A 24039-nucleotide genomic window follows, 5' to 3' on the forward strand; every position below is an offset into this window, starting at 1 on the left:
CACCAAGCTTCCATACTTGCAGGGGTCCCACCCCCGGTGGGCGGGAGTTCCGTTTTACGGTGTCCAAGAACGAGCTGCTGACGTGTGGTTAGGTGTGGCTGCTTTCCTAGGACGAGACTGGGTTCTTTCCACATTGTATCTTCCCGTCCAGGTCACATTGCAGAACCAGGCTTCCCACTCCTGCCTGTGTGTATAAAACTGAGTAGTTGTTCCGTCCCCCAGTCTAGCAATTAGAAACGATGGACATACCAGTCATTAAAATTAAAGGGGTTGTTCTATTGTCTGATGTGGAGAGACATCCGCAGATGGTTGGGTGAGGAAAATGCAGGTGGCCGAATCTGTTTTCTTCTATTATTTGACGTTTGTAAAGAATTAAGCATGCATTTTCATAAATAATAAAAAAAATCAATAGCGCTCTTTTCATTTTGAGAAAAAGACCTAAAGCAAATAATAAAAGAAAGTTAAGTTGCCCCTGAGTTAAATGTGGGTGAAAGCAAGGAAGAATCAGAACCGTGGGGCTAGTCCCACCCCTGCTCCCGTTTCAAGTGGAGTCCGGTGTTCCAGCTCACAAAGCCAGCATAGTATTTCAGTCAGTGCCTTATGAATTACAACGGGTGTCGCGCATGTAACGTGATAACGAGAGGAGCTTGGGCAGAAATCCCGGGAGGGGTCGACTGCCCACCACACATCGGGTCCTTGGCGGGGAGCTTCCCCGGGTGCTCAGTGCCCATCCTCCCCAAGTGTCGATGCCGAACTCCCACTCATAGAAACCGAGGCCCAGGGAAGCTCATTTTCCTGGGGGTAACAACACAGCGACCCTCTTCGGATTTGGACCCCACGCCCTCCCACTCTGAACCCAGGGCTTTCTGAAAAGTTTTTGTGTTTCCTGGATTGCAAGGCACCTTCCAACCCTTCCTTTCTTCTCTCTTTTAGACGACTGAACCGGAACCAGCTGCACATGTTACCAGAACTGCTGTTCCAGAATAACCAGGCTCTGTCGAGGCTGTGAGTGATGCGGCGACTGATGCTCTGGCTGTGGTCTTGTCCTTCACCCCGTGGGAAGGGCCGTGTCTGGCCAGGCCTTCCTGTAGGAAGGTGCTTCGCGGGGCGTTTCTCAGTGGTCATGCCCGCTGGGATCCAAGGCTCATTCAGTTCTCTGTGCTGCCTTTGACAGTGCGGGTGTGAGAATGTTCTTGGGAGGGGGTTCTTGTCAGCCATGATGCCAGAGGCTTTCCAGCCCGCACATCTGTCTCAGCCTTTGGTGTTCTGCCTTGGGTTGAATATTGATTCATTCAATGAAGCCCTTCTTAGACCTCTTTCTATTATCAGATTGGAGTCACGAGATCGGGAAGCTTATCAACCATGGCATAAGGTCATACTTTTATTTGCTGTAAATGTACTTCTTTCAAGCTTCAAGGGTAGTGTCTAATTCTGCTGCTCTATGGTTTGTTAAATGTGGCTGTGATTGTTCTACCATTTATTCCATTTTGGGCGTCTTGCTTTGGGCAGGACTTTAGAGATTCCCTAAGGAATCTCCTTTGCTGTTCCTTAGCATGGGGTCCTTCATTCTTTGCTTGGTTACCTCTAATGATGGAGAGTTCACTCCCTCTCCAGATAGTCAGTTACATTAATGGACAGATCTGCATATTAGAAATATTAAGTTTGAGCCCTAAATCTGTTTCCCAACAATTTACGTTTTTCTTAGCTTTGCTTTCTGTAAGCATGTAGAACAACTGTGTACTCTTGTTAGAGTTAAAAAAAAAAACCCAACCCATTTATTTATTATTTATGCCAGAGAGAGAGCGAGTGTGTGGGGGGGTGGAAGGGACTTAGGGAGAGGGAGAGAGAATCCCAAGAAGATTCCATACCGAGCTCAGAGCCCAGTCCCACAACCCTGTGATCATGACCTGAGCTGAGACCAGGAGTCAGACACTTAACCGACTACGCTACCCAGGGGCCCCTCTTGTTAGATTTTTGAAGGGCTGTCTGGATTATGAATTTTGACTTGGGAGGTTTTTGAGTCCTTTTAGTTGTTGCCATTTACAACCTGAAAGACCACTGGTTGGGACCTTCAGCGTGGCCAGCCGAGCACTGTGTGCATGGTAGTGAGCCTGCTGGTCTTGCCTGGAAAAGCTTGTAGGGCAGCATAAAGGTGGAGAAAGGGGCAGCAAGTGACTTTGACAGGCCTGAGGCTGTGGGGCTGGGAGGGAGGCGGTACCCCAGTACTGCCCGAGTGCTGATAACATGATTGTGGGTTCCTGGAATCTGGATTCAGCACAGCCAGTTCTTTGCACATGTGTCACGATTTCCAGAGCTCTTGATGAGCCTAGTGGTCCCCAGGCAGCCCCTGTGTCCTTGGACCCGCCTTCAAGTTTTGTCTTGAAGTTGGAGAGGTGAAGTGACCTTCTCAGGCTCAGAATTCAAGTCCCTTTCGGACTCCCCGCTCAGTGCTCTTCATGGTTTCGTATTTTACTGGAGAAAAGTACTTCTGTGCTTTAACAAATTTAAATGACCGGATTTTATGTGTAAAGCATGACACCAGGAACTCCATTCAAGGAGTGGAAAAGCCACTGACGAGGACAGGAGTCTGCCTCACTCCTGCTCTTGGCACCCTATGGCGCTGGGAACCAGGGGAGGCAGTGGCCTCCAGAAATACCAGATGTTCTCACACCTGTGACCTGGGGCTGGCTCTCTTGGGGAGGAGGCCAGTCAGCAGTCAACAGAGGGACTTCCAGAAGGGCACGCCTGAGAGAAGGCTTGGTGGTTCTTTGGGGAGTATTTCCAGGCTCTAGAGCAGAACATTTCCCCAGTCCTACTGCTTTTTCTTTTTAGGCAATGGGTCCCTAACTCTTGGCAGGAGATGTTTCTTATCCAGGAGCATAGCCAGACCTGGTGGAGGGAAACTATTTTCTTTAGCTCTCCTGTTAATATTTCTGGAGCTCGGCTGCAGGGACAAGTGTGGCAGCCCGCAGGACTTTGCAGTGCCCCTGCTCAGGTCAGGCTGGGACTTGAGTTTAGGGCTGGGCCCAACCTGTTTTAGTGCCACCGGACACCACTCCAAGTCAGGCCATCTCAAAAGTGCACGTCCTGGGGGAAATGGTTAAACAGACGCTTTTATTGATCTGGTTGTTTGTTCCTGGGTTTTTTACCTTTGTTGTTGTGCTGAGGAAGGATGCAGGAGCACCGGGTGCTCAAAGATTTATTTGCTGATATTCTTTGTCACAACTGCACCCTCAGTCTATTGACTTGAGCATCCGGCATTGCAAACGTCTCTGGTAACTGTCGCAGTCTGCTTGGTCTGGCCGAGGAACGCTTGGACACTCTGGGCTCTGGAAACAGAAACCCCCACAGGCTGGTGATGGGAAGGGTGGTGGGGAGTTGCGAGGGCACAACCAGCAGACTTACACGTTCCCAGGACAGGAAGTGAAGTATTGCTGGGACCAGACGGAGAAGTGAAGGGTGTTTCTAGTTCTTTCTAAATATCTCATTCTTTTCCTGCTTCTCCCTGCAGACCAGTGTCCTGGGCTTATGGGCAGCATCTCAGTTCCGCCATGACTTTGCTTAGCCCCAGTGCTGACTCCCCTCATACTTCCTGTGGCCTTGGAGTTAATCCCCGTGTCTCAGGTCCCAACTCCAGATTTCTGGGAAAAGAATCTGATTGGCTCACCTTTGGTCATCAGGTCATTCCTGGGCCAGGGAGGTGGGTTGGGGGTTTGTGGGATCGCCTGGTGCTGTCTTACTGGGGAGCCCACTCCTTTAGGAACTGGAGGGGGGCCACATTCCCTTAGGAGGCAGGGCCTGGTGGTTCTGTTGACCTCCCCTCTGCTTTGAGGGATCCGTTGCTAATCCTTCCCACCTGGAGCAAATCATGGGCTTTTAGCAGAGGCCATTATGCTAAGTCAGCATGAAGCAGGTTTGAGAGAGACCAAATGTGTAGGTGAGGTGCTCACAGAGTGGGTCAGACGGCACAGTCCATATTTGGGTTGACTTTGTGTGTGTGGCTGTCGGGGGCTAAAATCCTGGTACTGGCTACTCTTCAGGAATATTTCCCCTTTGTTGGGTTGGTCTGTCCATTGTGTTCCATATGTGGGACCTGAGGCCCAGAGATGTGACTTGCCTTGGACCACAGAGTGGTTTGGTGATGGGGCTGGAATTAGATACCAGACCTTCAGGATCTTTCCTGAAATCTCACATTTAGGGATCTAGCCTAAGGAAATAATAAAACATGAGCACAAACATGTTCATTGCAGCATGATTTAGAATTTTGAAATGTAGGATATTTCTTTTTTTTTTTTTTAAGATTTTATTTATTTATTAGACAGAGAGGGAGATAGTATGAGCATGGAGGAGAGGGAGAGGGAGAAAGCAGGCTCTTTGCTTAGGGAGGCTGATGTAGGGTTCAATCCCAGCACCCTGAGTTCAAGACCTGAGCTGAAGGCAGACACATAACCGACTGAGCCAGGTGCCCTGAAATGTAGAATATTCCTTTATTGAAATATAGAATACTGAATATTGAAATGTATGTTCAGTGTTGGGGCAACAGTTCAGTAAATTATGATATAGCTGCTTGAGGAAATATTTATATCACCATCAAATGTGGTCTTTATGGAGGGTGTAGAGTATTGTAGACAAATGTTTGCATTACCAAAAACCAGGATGCAAAACTGTACTGATGATAAAATCACTAAATAAATCACTGTAAAGAAGGCATGGAAAAAGACCCTAAAATGCCAACAGGGGTTGTCTCTGGGTGACTTATTTCTTTTCTGGTTTTCCCACAGGTTCTGTAAGAAGCATGTGTGACTTTTATGGTAGGAGACCTCCTAGCTTTTACAAGTGCTGGAAAGCCTCTGTGGTTGGAGTTAAAATGAGTGCTGGCCATGTGATGTTGGAGGGCTTCCTCCAACCCCGGGGAAACCTGCTTTGCTCTTTTGTCAGATAAAGAGAATTCTGGCCACCTTGCAGGCTGTTGCGGGGATTGGAGAAAGATGTAACCTACTCTTGTGGCAGGTGTAAACTTTGTGGCCAGTGATAGATGCTCAGGGAATGTGGGATGAATCCACGTGAGGACTGATTTGGCGGTGGCATCATGGTCTTCAAGTTGACCTCGCACTTGAGCGTTTGTCCATCTGTCTGTTTTCGTGTAGAACCATCTCGTCCCATGGCAGGGATCTCTCCCAACAGGTTTAAATGTTTTTTTTTTTTTTTTCCTCCACAAGAGGCTGTGTTTCATGAGGCACACCTGCAGAGACACACCTAGGGGTTGTGGAGGGGGTGTGGTGTGCTTTCCTGAAGCCACGGGGTGACCTGGGACCGGCGTCACTCAAGCCCAGGAACTGCCAAAGGGAATGTGCCTTTTGTACTCTCGGGTACTTTCCTGGGCAAGCATGGAGCTGGTAGGTGATGTTGCCCTGAAATGTTTCTTAGGGCCCTGGAGTCACTTGTGTGCTCTTTGCTTTTTTGGGGAGGCCCCCCCTTAAGGGTGAGCCCTGAGTTCCTGCTCAGCACCCTCACTCCCTGACCTCTTTAGAAGAGAGCACCCACCTACCCCTTGTCTGCGGGTAGAGGGAGTCAAAGCCTCTGCAGAAGTATGCCTATCCTGTGACATCTTCTTGCCGCCTGGGTCTCCCAGGACCGTCATGAAAGGTCTCAGGAACAACAGTTGTTACAGTAACTGTTAGGACAAATGGAAGGTCATTCTGTTCCAGGCTCATGGTTGGGGGGGGAGGGGGACAATCTTCAAACATGATCTGATTTCGTCATCAGAACATCTCTGTGGTCAGCATTTCCCTCATTTGACAGATGCAGACATGTGAGCTCAGAGGGTTGGAGACATGCCCAGGGTGCTGAGTCAATTTCAAACCCTGGTCTCTCGGATGCTAAAGCTCATCCTTCCCTACTGGTCATCCACCTCCCTTTTCCATCCACCATCTCCTTACCACACATCCACTTCCTGTTCTCGTCTACCGACTCACCTACCCACCCACCTACCTATCCTCCAACCCCATCAATCTGTCATATACCCACCCCCCGCTCATCTGCACTCCTACTTACCTATCTACAATACACCAGTCAACCCATCCATCTGCCCATCTATCTCTATTCCCTCTACCATCCCTCCTTCCACCCATTCTTCCATCGAACACACTCCCACCCCCCTACTCCATCTGCTTTCCCATCGATTCTCCCACTCGCTTACCCACAACCATCACCATCCCCAGCCAGCGCTCCACCCATTCAACTTCTACGGACCCATGTACCAATCAATCTACCTATAATCCTACGCATCCCCTGCCCCCGCCCACCCATTCATTTAATGGTTACTCAGGCCCTCCTGTGGGCCAGGCGCTGTTCTAGGTGCTGAGAACACACGGAGGGGGCTGTGTAGGGCAGAGGGCAGGCGCTGTCTCTCCGGGAGGGGAGGGTTATCATCAGCGCTTTCTTAGAGCGAGATTGAGATCGGCTTGTGTCTGACCAGCAGCAGGACGCAGTGGGTGGGGCGGACTCTCCCCTGGCTAGATCGCTGTCCCCTGCGGGGGCGGCTCCACTCTGGGGGCAGGTGGCCTGGGTTTGGGGCATGCTTCATTCCCTGACAGTCGATCACAGGAGAAAATGGAGATGTTTTGTGGATGCGTACAGGGCTCAGGCACGCTTGAACCTCATGGCTCCTCTTATATCAGCAAAACCCAGTCTCCACGCGCGTTTGGGATGGAGAACAGTGAGGGTCAGACTCTGTGCCTCTGTCCTTCTGGATGTGGGGCGGGGTCTGTGCCGTGCCTTGCCTTCCCTTCCTTGTCCAGAAGCCACTTTCGGCAGCCCAGTTCCTCGGGGTTTCTTTTTAGCCTTGAAACCAATATGTGTCCGGACAAGATCAACCTTTTGTGTCTCTGCTGGACCTGGAAGGGGTGGGGGTGGGTGATTGAGGGCAGCCCAGGGCGCTTCTTTCCCCTTATTTATATCCCTGCTGTAAGGAGGAGCAGGATAGCTCATTAACAGAGCCCTGGTGTCTGGAGAGGCGTGGAGGTGATTTCCTGCAGGAGTCCTGTTGAAGAATGCCTGACCCCTCCGACCCCGTCTGGAGCTGGGTTTAATTAAACTGTCAGCACTGGTCAGAAGAACAAAGACTCCCTTCCAGTCCTGGTCCCCAGCCCCCATCGGAGGCGGGAGGGCATTCTCTGCTGAAATGAAGAGCTGTTAAAAATGGATCTGTCTTGCCTCTGAGGGAAATTACCCGAAGCAGGAAGGTGACCTCGCTGTTGTGACATGTCCACTCCGGGCGGCAGGTCTGTGGAAAACTGAGCAAGCCATGCTGCCCAGGACCCTAGTTGCGGGATAAGGAGGGCTCCAGGGGCTGTCCCTCACGGGCTGGGGCCTCCTTCCTGCCAGAACCCCTGCCGTAAGGTGCTGTCCCTTACTCCCTAGGCTTCATGGTCCCCAGGAAGGACCTTCACGAGCTTTGTCTCATGAGATAGTAAGTCTGTGAGGTGATTCTGGCATTAGTGATGGATAGAAACTTCCTTGGTTAGACAGTTTGGGAAGTTCTGGGTCAAATAGGGCTCTTTGTAGAGGAACTGTTCAGCCTCTCTAACCTGCTGTGTGCCTTATGAAGCACACGTATGGGGGTGGGGGTGGGGGGGCGTGTTGTTGCCCAAACAAGATCTTACGAGCCTGTGGAGCTCTGACAGTGAGGGGCAAGACCAGCTCAAACCTAGGTCCTTCTGACCCCAAACCCGTGCCCCTACCTCTCCCCGTTAGTGCTCTAATTAGTGCGAATGAGAGTTGTCTAGGGGAGTTTATTAAAATACAGGTTATCTTCAGAGACCCTGAGTTAGTTGCTTTGGAAGGGCCCAAGAATCTGCATTCTTATCAAGCCCCTCTTTATCTGGTTCACACTTAGAGCAGCCTTGCTCTCGGCACACTTTGAAGAGCCTTAGGTAGACACTCCTCTATGGTCAGAGCCCCCTTTTGCCCCTGCCCGGCTGGGTTCTGCTGGGGGCAGGGGCATTCTAACAAAGGCCCTCCCGAGGGCAGACGCTTTGCCTCCCGCAGCCACACGGAGAACAATTTGGGGATTATGAGTTAGCAATTATGGAGCACTCTGAATTCTCAAAGTGCTTTCCAATCATTAAATCTGTGCCTGCTGTCAAGACTCAAGTGAAAAAGGCAAGCGTCCCACTGGGCTGGCCGGGAGCCTCTGCAGAAGAGGGCAGCCAGCCCGAGACTGACGTTCTGAGTGCCAGAGAGGGCTGATGCGCCCAGCATGGTTTAATGTCCTAAACGCAGAGCTGGCCGCTGGCTCTGACCCCGCAGCTTCAGAACCACACAGGCCTTCACAAACACACACAGCCAGGGCCTAGAGGAGGGCTGGAGGGAAGAGCCACCAATGGGTCAGACCCCAGGAGAATGCCCCGTGAAGACAGAGTGCTCTGCTGGGGACATTTTCCGGGGGCTCAAAGGAATGAAAGGTCCTCTCTTACAGCATTTACAAAAATCATCATGGAACGAACTGAATCCATAAGCATCAAGAAGATTCTGAACAGAGAAGAGTGCACACAGGACGGGGCTATTGTGAATAACTTTTAGGAGAGTGAGGACTGTTTTTAAGCCATTTCAGAAATTATATAAATAATTTTGCCATTCCAATAAAGAAAGATATGTTTTTTAAATTAAATAAGATATTTAAAAATACTTGAGCTATCATTCAAATATTTTTTTAAAGATTTTATTTATTTATTTGACAGAGAGAGATCACAAATAGGCAGGGAGGCAGGCAGAGAGAGGAGGAAGTAGGCTCCCCGCTGAGCAGAGAGTCCGACGCAGGGCTCGATCCCAGGACTCTGGGATCATGACCTGAGCCGAAGGCAGAGGCTTTAACCCACTGATCCACCCAGGCGCCCCTCATTCAAATATTCTTTAAAATTAGTTTAATATCAAAGCAATATATAACTGTTACAATAACAGTAATTGCCATTTGTTAAGCTTTTGTGCACCGAACACTTTTTGTGAATTTTCTCATTTTAATTGTCAAAGTCCTATGCAACTATTATCCTGTTTTACAGTGGGGAGAACTGAGGTACAGAGAGGTGAAGTAATAGATTGTGTAGCTATTGTTGGCGGATCCAGGCTTTGAATGTGGGCCATACTTTAACCCTCGATGCTATCCTGCCTTTCGTGATAGGAAACAGAGAAATAGGAAGAGGAAAGAGACTGCTCAGGAGTCTTCTGGGGAGGCAAGAAGTTCTGAGTTGGGCGCCCGGGTGGCTCAGTCGGTTAAGTGTCTGACTTGAGTTCAGGTCATGATCTCAGGGTCCTGGCTGGGATCCAGTCCCCTGTGGGGCTTCCTGCTCAGCGGGGAGTCTGCCCTGCTCGTGCTCTCTCTCTCTCAGATAAAATCAGATAAAATCTTAAAAAAAAAAAAAGTTTTGACTCTGGTGTTGAAGGCTGTGGGAGACACGGGTGGGTGGAGAGGATGGAGTTGGCCTCTGAGCAGGGACACCACAATCTAGAGTGTTGTGTGGATCTCAGCAGAAGGCAGTGTAGACGATCTCTGTTTCCTAGAGTGAAGAGTCTGGAAAGGGTGATAGAAGGGGCCACAGAGGGTTCTTATGAGCAGAGCAACTGAGTAGAGAGTAAATATGATCTTTCCTCAACACCCCATTGTCTCAATGAAGGCCTCCCCTCTCCCCTCCCAATCTCTGTTCCTGAGACGCGAGGCACAGATGGGCCTCCATCCCTTCCTTGGCTTGCCTGAAATGCCACCTCCCGGTCACAGCTCCTCTCGTCCCCCCTCCCCAGGCAGAACTGATTCTTGGCTCTTCAGAGCTTTCTATTTTGTTCCTTTATAACTTGTGTGTGTGTGTGTGTGTGTGTTAAAATAAACATAAACTAATACTTGCCATTTTAACCGTGTCTAAGTGCCCGGTTCAGTGACGTTAACGATATGCTCCTGTGTTGGGAGTCGGTGCTATCTGTGCCCCCTGCTTCCTCGTCATCCCCAGCCCGCTGAACAGTAACTCCCCTTTCCTGGACCTCCGCCAGCCCTCGTCACCTCTCTTTTACTTTCCGTCTCCATGCATGTGCGTCTTCTGAGTTGATCACGCATGTGGAAGCAGACGACATTTGCCCGCTGGGGGTGGCTTACTCACCCAGCCTGCTGTTCTCGGGGATTAAGGCCTGCCCGTCCTCGCTACCCCAGCACATGTGGCTTTAGCAGGGCCGGCAAGCCGTGTCTTTCTGGTGGCAGACATTGTCCCAAAGGCTTCTGCTCTTTATAGGGGGCCCAGAACTTCCATGCTCCCTTCTCTGATCCCAGGACCCGTGGTTTCACACTTGTGTGTCGTGTGTCAGCTTCATGGATTTGATAGACTCAGTCCTTGCTGGCCGATCTCTGTTCTACTTGACCAGTGGTTGACCTTGACCTGTGGCCCAGAAATATGAAGCCAGTTGTTCAAGGGCCTAGTGATGGTTTGTAGGAGAAGTGAATTCTACTGAGGGTAGGCTGGATGGAGTCTCTGGAGAAGCAGGCAGGCGTATCCCTCTGTTTGAAATGGAGTAGTTAAAGGGAGCCCCTGTTTCTGAGAGGCCATGAGAACTCGAGGGCGGAGGGAACCAAGGTGGAGGTGGAGATGGACGCGAGTCAGCAAGAAACTGTCCCCAGGTGATGCCTGGCAGGGCTTGACTGACTCCATTTTTTGTTAGGTTGGGCCAGACCGACCCTTGCATGAGCTGCCGAGACCCTCCCCTCCATGGAACTCTGTGGCTTCTGTGGTTCTGTTTACTACTTGGGATTCTAGCCAGCTGCCCACAGGGCTTGAGAAGCTCAGAGAAGAAACCCTGGGGTTCCTCAAGCTCTTTGCCGTGTGTGCAGTCAGGCCAAATGAGCTAACTCAATTATATTTTCTTTGATTTTTGGTTGGAATCATATATCAGTTTGGAGTAACACTGGCCATCTTTTGCTAAAAAGAAGATCCAACTGGCAGTTGATTAATTGGCTCTTGAGTAATAATAAAAATATGGCAAGATAGGGGTGCCTGGGTGGCTCAGTGGGTTAAACCCTCTGCCTTCGGCTCAGGTCATGATCTCAGGGTCCTGGGATCGAGCCCCACATCGGGCTCTCTGCTCAGTGGGAAGCCTGCTTCCTCCTCTCTCCCTCTGCCTGCCTCTCTGCCTGCTTGTGATCTATCTGTCTGTCAAATAATAAATAAAATCTTTAAAAAATATGGAAAGAGATATTATTATTAAAGATATTTTATTACTATTATTTTTTAAAGATATTTTAATGGCCCAGACATTTCAAATGTTTGGGGGGGTGTGAAGTAGAAGTAGCAAAAGGCATTCTTTTGGCAAATGGCTGGGAACCATTGGCTTATACGTTTGGACCTATTCCTACGCCCCACGCCCCCCCACCCCATGCTGAAGGGCAAGGAGCCCCTGGTTGTTCTTCTCCGTGGTCAGTGTGGCTTTGGCCCTAGTATTGATACGAAGCTTCTTGGCAGAGTTTCAGTCTTTGTCCCAGGACAGCTCTGGGTCTCTTGCTCTTGGTGGGGAGTGGGGTGAGTGGTGCGTGGTCAGTAAAGGAGGGGCCGGGAGCTGATAAACCCATCCCCAATCTTTCCCAAATCTCTGGCTCTGTTCCCCATAATTCTGTGGGTTCCAGAGCTTTGCTGAAGAGATGCAGGCCTCTACCTGGCCAGTTGCGGGCGCTGAGAAGTGAGCCGGCATGAGCAGACCCCGGTGTAGACCCTGGGTGAGAGAGTGGACTCTGGCCGGGGAAGGAGGAGGGTCAGAATTGGTCCTGATGAGAGCCAGGAAAGGTGTGCACTAACCTGAAAGGAAACGCTGGTCTTTTATGAAAAGTGGGCATCATGAAATGGACACTGTATATTCTTAGACCACTTAACACTTTGCCAAAAAACTTCTTAGCAAACCTCTTGGAGTTGGTATATGGCATATTTTTTCCACCCCTTAAGGAGGCAACTGGAGATTGGCTAAAGGTTGCTGGCTCCCTGAGCTGATAAAGAGCACGGGTCCCCTCTCACCCTACTGCCTCATGGGTTTAATGAAGCTGCAACCACTTTTGCCTTTAAGGACTTTGACTTGTTTTGGGGATTTGTCCTCCCCCAGCAGGGACGTGTGAGGGGACACAGGCACAGCCACAGGCAGCTGCTCTCCTGTCTGGATTTGTTTCCTATGCTGCTGGGACAAACTGTCACACACTCAGTGGCTTTGAACAACACAGATGTGTTATTACACAGCTCTGGAGGTCGGGAATCTGAAACAGGTCTCGATGTGAGGCTAAAGTCAAGGTGTGGGCAGAGTTGTGTTTCTTCCAGAGGCTGGGGGTGAATCTCTTCCTTTTCTTTTCCAGCTTCTAGAGGTCAGGCACGTTCTTTGGCCAGTGGCTGCATCATTCTCTCCAACGACTTCAGCTGCCATGTCTCCCTGTCTCTCTTGAACCTTCTTTCCCTTGTAAGGCCCTTGTGATTACATGGGGTCCACCTGGATAAGCCAGGATAACCTCCCCGTCTCAAGATTTGTAACAATGCCATGTCTACAAAACCCCTTTTGCCATGTAAGGTCACATTCGGGGGCCTTAGGGGTAAGGACAAGGACAGCTTCGGGTGACATTATTCAGAATACTGCGCTGAGGCTTCCCTTTGGAGGACAGTATCTCTCAGTGACCAGAAGTGTGGCATAGCTCCTCCCTGCCTGGGATTATGGGATCATGGGCACGTACCATCGTAGTTCCAGAAGCTCTCCAGAGAAGTGCACCTCTGGGCAGTCTTCCTGGCCCTTCCAGGTCATGGTTAGGTTCATCAACATTGAGCCCTCTCTTTCCCTCTGATGATCATTTGGTTCCGATTAGCTGTGGGACTCTGGGTGAGTTACTTAACCTCTCTGCCTCTATTGCATCATCTGTAAAACGGGGAGGGGGATATTGTGAGAATTAGGGGTGTTTTGTACAGACCACCCAGTTCAAGTGCTGTGAATGCCATCATCACCCACACCGTCATCCTGCAAGCAATGGAGGTGGTGGGTATGCATGACCCCTCCAACCATCTTACTTGGATGTAGAGAACGATCTGCTGTTCTAGAAGTCTTCTTGGGTTGCTTCAGGCAAGTGGGCTTCTCTGACTCCCCTTTCCTCATGGCCTCAGCGGGAGGTTCCCGGCTAGGCTCGGTGCGAGTGTCCTGATTGCCTTCTTGCTTGTCTCCTTGGCTCAGAGCAGGGCCTGTTTCCGTTCCAGCACCTGTGCTCTCCATGTGGCCAGAGCTTCCCACCTCCCTCTGCATCTTGTCGAAACTCCCTCTGGGTCTGGCAGGCAGCTTAGCCTGTTGCCCGAGAGTTTTACTCACGCAGCCTCTTCTTTTCTCGGTTTTATAGGCTGAAAATGAGAGTGACTTCATACCAATGGAAGAATTATTTCTACAGCCTCTTTCTCTGAATGCCTTCCCCAGGAGCTCAGCTAACGGAGAGCGCTTTAGTAGATGAACTTGGCATGACTATCAACACGTATGATAATTCATGATGTTTAAATCTGTGATAGCACAGGATTGAGGAGGGAAATGCTGGATACTGTTCAGTACCGTTTTCGTGAATTCTTAACTGGTGGTGATCTCTGCTTCATCTGCTCTTAACTTCCCTAACGTTGAGCCTCTTAGCATCAGCTGTTTGCCCAAGAACACACACATGGCTTTGTTACTTTGGGATGTGAAGCCATCTTGGCCCCAGAAGTCCATAGGGGCCGTAGAGGTTGTCACATGCGAATGAAGGGCCGGATATTCCAGAAGTCTCCTCAGCTTTCACTGACGTATCTGTAGCTCGGTTCTGCTTCATTAAATTCAGGCTCTCATCTGCCCTTCCCAGTTCTAGTCTGTCCCTTCTTTTGTCAATGTGGCTTAAAACAAAAAACAAAAAACCCACCAAAAAACTGTGACTAAAATCACATCATATAAGTTTTGCCAACTTTACCATGTTTACGTGTACAGCTCCGCAGTGGTAATTGTTTTTATACTGTTACGATGGGGAGCTCTGGAACTTTTGCATCCTGCGGGTCTGTACCCATTAGCCAAGTCCTCCATGCCCCTCCCCCCAGGCCCCCGCAAGCACCATTCTGCTTTCTGTCTATGGATGTGACCACTCTGGGGGTCTCGCGGGCACGGACTCGTGCGATGTCCATCTTTCTGTGACTGGCTCATTTCGCTCAGCTTCATGTCCTCAGGGCTCATCCATGCTCCCATGTGCGACAGGATTTCTGATTTTTCGGGCTGAAAGGTGTTCTGTCTCGTGTATCCACTCGTGTGTTGATGGACATTTTAGTTGTTTCCAGCCTTAGCCATTGTGAATAGAGCTGCGGTGAACACGGGTGCACAGATATCTCAAGATCCTGCTTTCCATTCTTTCGAGTATATTCCAGGAGTGGGATTGCTGGATCCTCTGGTAGTTCTGTTGTCAATTTTTTGAGGGGCAGATGCTGTTTTCTATAGAGATTTCACCAGTTTGCCAACACTTGTTATTTTCTGGTTTGTTTGTTTTTTTTTTGTTTTTTGGGGGGTTTTTGATAGTTGCCATTCTAGTGGGTGTGAGACAATAGATCATTGTGGGTTTGATTTGCATTCCCCTGATGATTAATGATGTCGAGTATCTTTCCGTATGCTTGCTGGCCACATGTATATCATTGTTGGAGAAATGTCTTTGTATGTTCTGGGTATTTAACCTTTCGTCAGATGTATGGATTGCAAATGTTTTTTCCCATTCCATACATTTTCTTTTTGCTCAGTTGATTGTGTCCTACAGGCACAGAAATTTTTGATGTAGTCCCACATTTCTGTTTTTGTTTTTCTTGTCTGTGCTTTTGGTGTTCTGTTGAAGAAATTGCCACGTACAATTTTGTGAAGCATTTTTCCTGTTTTTTTTTTTTCCCCGCCCTAGGAGTTTTAGGTCTTACATTTAAGTCTTCAATCCATTAAAAAAAAAAATACTTTATTTATTTGAGAGAGAGTGAGGGAGAGAGAGCACAAGCAGGGTAAGGGCAGAGAAAGGGGGAGAAGCACACTCCCCGCTGAGCAGAGAGCCTGATGTAGGACTTGATCCCGGGACCCCAGGACCATGATCTGAGCAGAAGGCAGATCCTTAACCATCTGAACCACCCAACCATCCCAGTCTTTGATCCATTTTGAGTTAATTTTTATATATGGTGAAAGATAAGGGCCTGACTTCATTCTTTTGTGTGTGGCCATCCAGTTTTCTGAGTACGATTTGATGAAGAGACTGTCCTTTGACCATTGGATGGTCTTGGCACCCTTGTTGAAGATCATTTGACCATACAAGTGAGGGTGTATTTCTGGGCTCTCCATTCTATTCCTTTGGTCTATTTGTCTGTCTTTATGCTAATACCACACCATTTGATCACCATGGCTTTTTTTTTTTTTTTTAAAGATTTTATTTATTTATTTGACAGACAGAGATCACAAGTAGGCAGAGAGGCAGACAGAGAGAGAGGGTTAAGCAGACACCCTGCCAAGCAGAGAGCCTGATGTGGGGCTGGATCCCAGGACCCTGAGATCATGACCTGAGCCAAAGGCAGCGGCTTAACCCACTGAGCCACCCAGGCGCCCCGATCACTATGGCTTTATAATATGCTTTGAAATCAGGAAGTAAGAGTCCTTCAACTTTGTTCTTTTTCAAAATCACTTGGGGTCCAGTGATGGCTTTTTACTTGGAAGCACAAGGGACCTGTCACAACAGAAAAGAGGCTACAGAAACTTAGATCTCTGGATTCAAACAGGACAAAAATCATTTGTTCCAGCCTCCACTTAAACACTTCAGTGATGGGGCGCTCACAAGACAGTGGGTCTTGTGGCGAGTAGCTCTGATGATTCAGAATTCTCACACTAACCTTGACCTGTTTTCCTGGCATGTTCACCCAGTGACCTTGGTGTTGCTCTCTAGAGTTCTACTCAGAGCAGGGATGTAGGTTTATCTTCATTATCTTCAAGGGACCGTGCAAGACTTACATGAGAGGCTCTAGGGCTGAAGCTATCTTTAAGTGACAGTCTATTATATAGAATCTTTCTAAAGTTCAGGGTGATTCTCAGAATCTTTGTTGGCCTCCTCGTTCTAACCCATTTTTCTCTCCTAGGACCTCCTCGTCTTCCTGGTCCTGTTTGAACTGGTCTGTTGGGTGGGCTACTCAGCAGCTCCCTTGAGAAGTTTAGGACCTTAGATGCTGGAAGCAGACATAATTTAAAAAAGTAGGATCCTTTAGGGGGGCGTAATTTCCCCGTCTTCCTCTCAGGAAGCCAGCCCTTACCAGGCCTTCCTGTCTGTAATCAGGGTTTCTTGGCATAGACCAGTAAGGAGGTGGGGGTACCAGAGGGCCGGAGAGAGAGTAGTCTGAGGGGGCCTGGGGACTTCTTGGCAGAGTGTGACAGAAACGAGCATTGGATTGAGAGCCAGGACGCTTGTGTTCTAGATCTGGGTCTGTCCCCCTCTGGCTGTGACACCTTGGACAAGTCATCAGCATCTCTGCACACTGCTGTTTGTCATGTTTATTAATGGACTGAGTGAGCACACAGAAGGGATGTTCAGCAGATGTGCTGGTGGCACAAAACAGCAAAGGGACAAGCGTTGTAGCTAAGGCGACAGAAGACTGAAAAAAGAACTCTATGAACGGGGCTGGAATCAATGAGGTGCAATTAAATACTGAGAAATATGAAGACAACTTTGAAAGTGCTAAAAGGGGGAGACCTGGTTTGGGAGCACTTGTTAGGAAAAGGGCCTGTGACTTTAAGATGAGGATGAGCTGAGTGTGGGAAGGTGGCCTTACGAGGGAATGTGGTCACAGGCTGAATTAATGGAGGCAAGGTGTCCTCTCTGGGGGAGGGGATAGACCTGTTCTAGTCTGTGCTGATGCGCACATGTGGAGAATGGGACCTGTACTGGAATCTGGCTCTCTGCAGGGAGAACACCACATGTGTTCTGGACAAGGTTGGCTAACACTGGGAGCCTCTGGAAAACATTTCACGGGAGATGTAGTCAAGCTGCCTGAGGCTATTTGGTGTGAAGAAAACAAATGTAGAGGAACTCAGAGCAATTTTCTAATCTATCTGGGCTGTCCTGAGCACAAGGGAGCTGACTGGTTGCAGAAGCAGAAGTGGGTCCAGTGGGTGGAAGGCGGGCAAGTGGATTTTGTTCTGGGCGAGGCAGGCTTGTCAAGAGCTGGCTGCAGATGGCTGGGCGACTCTGCTTTCTGCCTCATCCCTGGAAGAGTTTGAGGGAGATTGGAATTGGCCTCTGCTAGGACCATGTGCCCAAGATGCCGTGAGCCTGGGTTTTGCAGTCGTGGCGGCTTGTGGATCTAGGGCCCTCGAACCAGCTTCACGGGGGTGGCCAATGAGCGGGGGAGTGGCTGGCTCCAAGGGGTGCTTGGACAGGTGATCTGCCCGCAGACACGAAACTGGCCAGCGGCGGAGGCCTGGGAGTCTCCTAGCCTGAGCCTCGGTGCTGGAGGCCATCCTTCGCAGCAAAGGGTTTCCAGCGAATTCCGTAACAGAATATTTACCAGACCTCGGGTTCTAGCTGGCCCATATGTTGTAGTCAGTCCTGGCACAATACCTTTACCGCTTTGGAAACGGTATTGCCCTGTGAGAAGTCACAGAAAGGTTGCCCTCAGGAAGAGTCTGGTCCTGGAGGTGCTCAGAGGAGCCACACTCCCGGTCCCCTCTGCCCAGGCAGATGAGCAGTGACTCATTCCCCCCCTTTGAAGTCGGTGTGCTATCTCCAGAGCCCTGGTGTTTGCACCCTCTGCTCCTTCAACAAAGGCCCTTCTGTCAGCAGATCTCAGGGGCCAAGCAGGGAAGGGTCAGAAAAGGACAGTATTGACTGAATACCAATAAGGAGGGGAAGTGTGTTCATGGAGGATGAGGGGCGCCAGGCAACTGGGGGCAGGGGGTGGGGTGGGGGGCTTGTGCTGTGCAAACAGAGCCAGAATGCCCTTTGGTGGGTTTGTTTTACTCAAGGCCCTGGGGCAGGGGTGGCGGGGGAGGGGAGGGGAGCGAGGGAGGAAACAGTTCCCGATGCTCAGCCCCGGGCTGGGGAGGGGCCCGCCTGAGCGCCTCAGGCTAACAAAGAGGCAGTGTGGGCTGGTGACAGTTAGGGGAAAACTCGGGGCAACTAATGGGGTAGTAATGGCTGGGGAGGAACCTGGGAAAAGCTGGTACAAGGAGAGCTGGCCCATAAATTCTGGTGGCGTGACATCCCCCTTGGCAGGGGGACAGGGGCCACTCTTTCCCCTCCCCAGTGCCTACGCCAGAGATGTTCCTGCTCCCAGGGAGGAGGCCATAGTGAGGGATGGCTGGGAGGGGCCCAGCGAGCTGGGGTTTCATGGCCCAAGGGGGCCTTGGGAAAGGATGGACAGGAACAGAAGAGTGTTCCCTGCGGAAGCCCAGGCCCCAGGCTGAGGGCCAGAAAGGAGTGCAAAGAAGAGAGGTCCGACGGCCACCTCTCCATGCGTGGTAGAGGGCGATGTACCCAGCCGAGGCTCCGCCCCGTTTTGGTGCCACCCCAGGGCACCCACTTGTGGGTCCCCCAGGCAGATCCCCAGGAGTCCCCAGCTGGCCAGGGGGCGCCACAGGCCCTTGTCTTTGGCCGACCTCTGCTGTGGAGGAGGACCCAAGACATCAGGGCCCTAGCTCACCAGCCCCATAACTCTGCCCGTCATTTCTAGAAGAATCTTTTGGATGCGTCCGCTCTCAAGGGGGCTTTTGGAGGAAGCCATGTAGCAGTTGGTATTTGGACTTTTAGGGTCTCCCTGAGGTTCCCCCAAACAACCAGGGCCATCCCGGAGTCCTGAATGGTGGCTCGCTGGTGGAGGTTTTAGTTCTTCGTCCGTCACACAGCAACCAGTTTTCAATCACATTAATATTCTTTTACTAGAAAACAAAACTTTTTAGCAAACTTTTTAGCAAAACTTTTTAGCAAGCAAAACTTTTTTGTTTGGATGTGTGACCAGCTCTGCTCTTCATAACACTTAGGAAATGTAGAAGAAAGAAGAGAGGGCCCTGGGTGGGGGGTGGGGGCGAATCTGCCCCAGGTGCGGGTCTGGGGCATTAGTAAAGGGGCATCACGTCGAGAGCCTCCCCTCCTTGGTGCTCGGCTGTGGGTAGGAATCCTTAATGCAAGTCCTGCTCGATGTTTGCAAAGCAACAACTGGTTCTCGGCTCCTGAGTGCTTGGTCTTGCTGCCTGGCTGAGAGGCAACCCTCCTTTTGAGTGTCACTTTGCCCAGCATGGCAGTGGGGATTCTGGGTCTAGCTTTCCTGGATGGATGGATGGATGGATGGATGGATGGATTCATTCACCCAAAGAACTTATTACAAATCTGCTGTGCACTGTGATTTGTTGGGCTCGAGGAATATCAGGGTGAATTATCTATGGTCTAGGGCTTGGCTGGAGCTTGACTGTTGGTTCTGTGTTTGCACATCAGGGCCCTAGTTCACCAGCCCCAAAACTGCCTGTGGGCTTAGCTGTGAGAGTTTGATGGTCAGTTTGTAGCCTGGCTTTTTTCCTCTCAGTGCTCATGAAATGGAAAAGAAAGAAAGAAAGGAAGAAAGAAAGAAAGAAAGGTGAAAGAAAACTAATAGAAGTGAAAAATCATATTTCGTGGGGACAGATGTACATGCATCAGTTATACCATTGTTCAGACATGAATTTCCCCACATTGTATTGAAATGTCACTACACCTGGGCATTTCCCATTTCCCTTCTTCTAAAGGCATCTGGAAGACACAACCCAGTTTCCTACAGTCATCAGCTCCACTGATAGGAAACAAAGGGTAAGAAATCATTGCTGATAGGTACTTACAGTAAACTGTGGAAGCAGAGGCTGGACCTCATTTATCGATGATTTTTAATAGCATCTTTCACAGCCAGCTGGACACAGCACAAGACCTCTGCTGTCCCTACGGGAAAGCTGTGGTCTTTTGAACATTGACCACAGACTGCAAATGGCTCGGTCCCCCACGGTTCCCTGCAGGGGTGCGGCCCTTGCTGGTGAGCGCCATCTGTTGATGGAGGGGTGCACGGGCACTGGTGACCCAGGGCCCCTGTGAGAAGCCCTATGTGGCTTCCGTTTGCATGTGTATATATCCTCTGGCTGCCAAAATAACCAGAGCTGGGGGTCAGACATAACGTGGAAGTTAGGAGTTTGGACTCTGGAATCCAACAGCCCTGTTGCTACCGAACGGAACTGGGCAAATTGCTTCAGCTTGTGTGGACTCCGTTTTCTCCCCTGAGGAGAGGGCATAATAAAGACATCTCAGATTGCTGAGCAGGAATTAAATAAGATGATGCCAAGGGTGGGGCTGGGATTCTGGCCCACATTCTGCGTGTGGTGAACCACCACGAAACACTGAGCTTGTATTTTCCTTCATAGTTAAGCCCTAGCTCCTTGCCCAGTAGGAAAAGAAGGAAAAGTCACATTTCCATTACCCAGTAATCAGCCTCTTATTATCATTTGATTTTTATTTTTTAAAAAATTTATTTATTTATTTATTTATTTGACAGAGATCACAAGTAGGCAGAGAGGCAGGGAGAGAGAGAAGGGGGAAAGCAGGCTCCCTGCTGAGCAGAGAGCCCAATGCGGGGGCTCGATCCCAGAACCCTGGGATCATGACCTGAGCCGAAGGCAGAGGCTTTAACCCACTGAGTCACCCAGGCACCCTTATTATCATTTTATACCTAGAATTTGTCAGAGCAAAATATTCCAAAGGTGTTTTGTTGTTGTTGTCTATTTGTAATTTGCTTTTTTTTTTTCTCCCTAAACAAAGAAAACTGGGCAACCAAAGGTGGCTGAAATTCTGGAAATTCATTCTGGATGGTAAACATGTTGGAGTCTTTCAAGCAGGATGGCAGTGAGCCATGAAAACAGTCCCTCTCTCCAAAATGGTTCTGTTAATCACTAATGTTTCCTGACTGAGCTGTGTGGTAAAGAATTCCCTCTATTATTTAGGAGGAGAAAACCATTATTTTTAAAGAAATAAAATAGAAATGTGATGGTTTTTAATGCTGGCTCTGGGAACGGCAGCTTCACCAGCAAAATGGTTCCTTTTCCTCCTATGAGACTCCGCCGGCGTCCACGTGGCCCAGATGAACGGACGCCGCTCATCATAGCTCATTTAACTCGGAGAGCGTTGGGCGTGGTTGAGGTACAGGCCTGGGCAGGTGCCTGTTTGGGCTCTAACATGGAGGACTAGGCCCTGTTCAATGTGTTCCAGCCCTTGTCCCCGTTGTGAACATTAACTCACACCCAGGAGGTCCTGGGGTGACACGCACCCCCCCCCATGTGACAGAGGCCACAGCCCCCAGGCATGTCCCAGCATGCCCTGAGGACACAGTGTTGCCTCTTTTTCACCAAGAATGTGCCTCCGAGTCTTGAAATTAGGGACTCTGTGAACATGGGAGCGTCATTCCTTTCTGCTCAGTTCGCAGCCTTGGCAGCCCTACAGGGCGAGCATCCTGCCAGTCAGTGCTCCGCCGGAAGCCCCACAGAGATGGCTGGTTTGTATTTTCATCTGAGGGCGAGATGGGTTTTCTCAGAGCATGGTTTTACTAGTCAGTCCCTAGTCTTTATCACTAATGCGGAATACAGACACCGAGGCTTCAGGCTAGCAAGCCCTGGGGTCCCACCCAGCATGGGTGCCCCCGGGGAGCCCAGGAATTCAGGAGCCCACACGGGGGTCTGGAGTGTCCATCCTCTTCTTGAACCCCACCCAGGGCCTGCTGGGTCAGTTCATGAGGGGTTTTTCTGAAGGGCGGACGAAATAGGATTGCCTAAAGGGAACCTCTCTAGAGGAAGACCCATTCCCAAGTCATTGCCCTTATTTAGAAAGAGGGGGCCTTGGGGCGTCTGGGTGGCTCAGTTGTGAAGCGTCTGCCTTCATCTCAGGTCATGATCCCAGGGTCCTGGAACTGAGCCCCGCATCAGGCTCTCTGCTCAGTGGGAAGCCTGCTTCTCTCTCTCCCACTCCCCCTGCAGAGGCGCTCTGGATCCCAGGGTCTGGTGAGAGCTGCAGAGGCTGAAGGGGTCTTCAGCTGAGGTAACTGCGGCACCCCTCCTGGGTATACCTCTGCTCCAGTTTCGGGTTTGGGACCTCAGGGTTGCCCCGCAGGAGACTACCACCCCCTGGGCATCGACACTGTTGGTCCAGTTCCCAGGGTCTCATCCTTGCTGATTCCAGTTTGCCCCACGATCTCTGCTTTCTCACTCCCTGCCTCCTGAGGGGATCCTACGTCAAGGCTCAGGCTGTGGGGGTTGCCAGAGAGGGCTTTGGAGTCAAGTTCCCTGGCTGCCACTGGTAGCCACGTGGCTGTGGACCAGCGGTGTAACCGCCCAGCCTGTGTCCTCTGTGAGCTGGGGATATGAACAGGCCTCCAGTGTGGGGTGATGGGAAGATGAGGGGGCTGTGCCTGGGTCTCTGTGAATGGCAGCTCTGGTGTGAGCGGTGGCTGTTCTGTGGCCCTGGCCCTTCAGGTCCACTGCTGTCTTTGAGGGGTGTCCCTTCTAGGGCGGAAGCTGGAATGGGCTGGCCCCTTGTCTTGCTCTCCCAGGGAGAAGCTGATAGGGTCATACGGTACGTGGCCACTGGCCTTCGTTTGCCAGAACAGCACGTCAGTGGGCTCACCTGTCATCTTCCATCTAGTGAAGACGCAGGGGCATACAGAAGGGCTGGGAAGGGAACAAAATCCGGAGTAAGTTATTTGGGCTGCATGCTCCCAGCATGCTTCGCCGTCCTGTGTAGCTGCTGTTCTGAGAAGTTCATGCCTGGGAGTCGGCACGCCCCAGGGCCTCGTGCTGGCTCTTCTGGGGTCTGATCCTCAATCTTTCATTTGTAACCCTGGTCAAAGATTTCTCTGCTGGCCTCATTCCAGTCTCTGGGGAGCGGGGCCGTGAGAAAAGAAAGGAGGTGATCTCTGCTTTCTAGAGCTGATAGGTCCTGTTGGGGATGGGCGTCAGCAGGACCTGGAGAAAAAGAGTTTTATTCAGAACTTCTGCCTGTTGGCCGGCAGTGCGGGACAGAACTGAGCCACTGAGGGCTGAGACAGCTACGGGTCTGGCACTCCAGTTGGGAACGATGAGGGTGACGAAGGCAAGGGCTGTAGTTCGCTGGGAGCTAAAACGGGGGCCCTGGAGCTGAGGGCGGGCTGGGATGCTCGAGTCCAGCCCTTCGCCTTCCTGTTCACTCGAGCTGCACTGTCTGACTCTGTGTCTGGGGGCCCAGCCTCGGGAGGTCAGATCTGCAACACCTGAGATCTTGTCCCACCTTCCCCAGCACTTCAGGATGCCCAGAGCCCTCCTGCTTCGGGACGTCCTTGGCCGTGGCGTCTTCTGACTCTAGTGTTTGGCTGCTGCCTGTCTTCTCCCTGCATCTGTGGTTGGGAGTTGGTCTTGTTCCTCTGGCCTGCCCCACCCCCCCGCCCCTCCTCTAACATGTGCTCGGGGCTCCTGTCTCTGCTCCTGGCACTCTCTGCCAACAGGATGGCCGAGCCCGGTCCCAGCTGTGATGTTACCCAGCTGAGATGTTGCTGGCCTTGAGTGTCCTGTACTCTAGGATCCCCTGTGCGGAACAGGAGCCACACTGTTCCTCCCTCCCTGCCCTCTTGGGGATGGGCAACAACATCAAGCCCCAGAAGCCATGGCAGAATGGCTGGAGAGAAAAGACATTACTCCAAGTTCAGTGAGTTCATGTTGCAGAAGCTGCCTTGGGTTTCCATCAGAAGGAATTTTTTAGACGAGCAGGACTTGGGTGAATTTAAAACAAATTGTGATCTTCTTTTCCTAGCACGCAGGCAAGCGTTATTTCACAATTAGTAGTCTTTACAACACAGTAGAATTCACCAGAAAGTTCCTGGTTTTGAAAGAAGATCTCTGGGACCCTCATCAAAGCCCCTTGCATCTGTGGGGAGCCCGGGGGCTGTGATGCCATACCCAGGAAGTCCAGCCCCGCCCCGGATGTCTGTGCTTTGAGAGGTGGATGGTGAA

The 24039-nt window shown here is 50.7% G+C and overlaps 1 protein-coding gene across 1 annotated transcript in view; it reads left to right on the forward strand.

The window, feature by feature from the left end:
• SLIT1 (slit guidance ligand 1) overlaps positions 1-24039 on the forward strand; it is a 167665-nt gene that overhangs the window by 28875 nt on the left and 114751 nt on the right. Inside the window, exon 4 of the mRNA XM_004749578.3 lies at positions 934-1005. Within this exon, the coding sequence (XP_004749635.1) occupies positions 934-1005 (72 nt within the window). The remainder of the gene's footprint in view (positions 1-933; positions 1006-24039) is intronic.

Source organism: Mustela putorius, unplaced genomic scaffold (genome assembly GCF_011764305.1).
Source record: "Mustela putorius furo isolate JIRA1106 unplaced genomic scaffold, ASM1176430v1.1 tig00003909_pilon_pilon_pilon, whole genome shotgun sequence".
In the NCBI taxonomy this organism is placed as follows: Eukaryota; Metazoa; Chordata; class Mammalia; order Carnivora; family Mustelidae; genus Mustela; species Mustela putorius.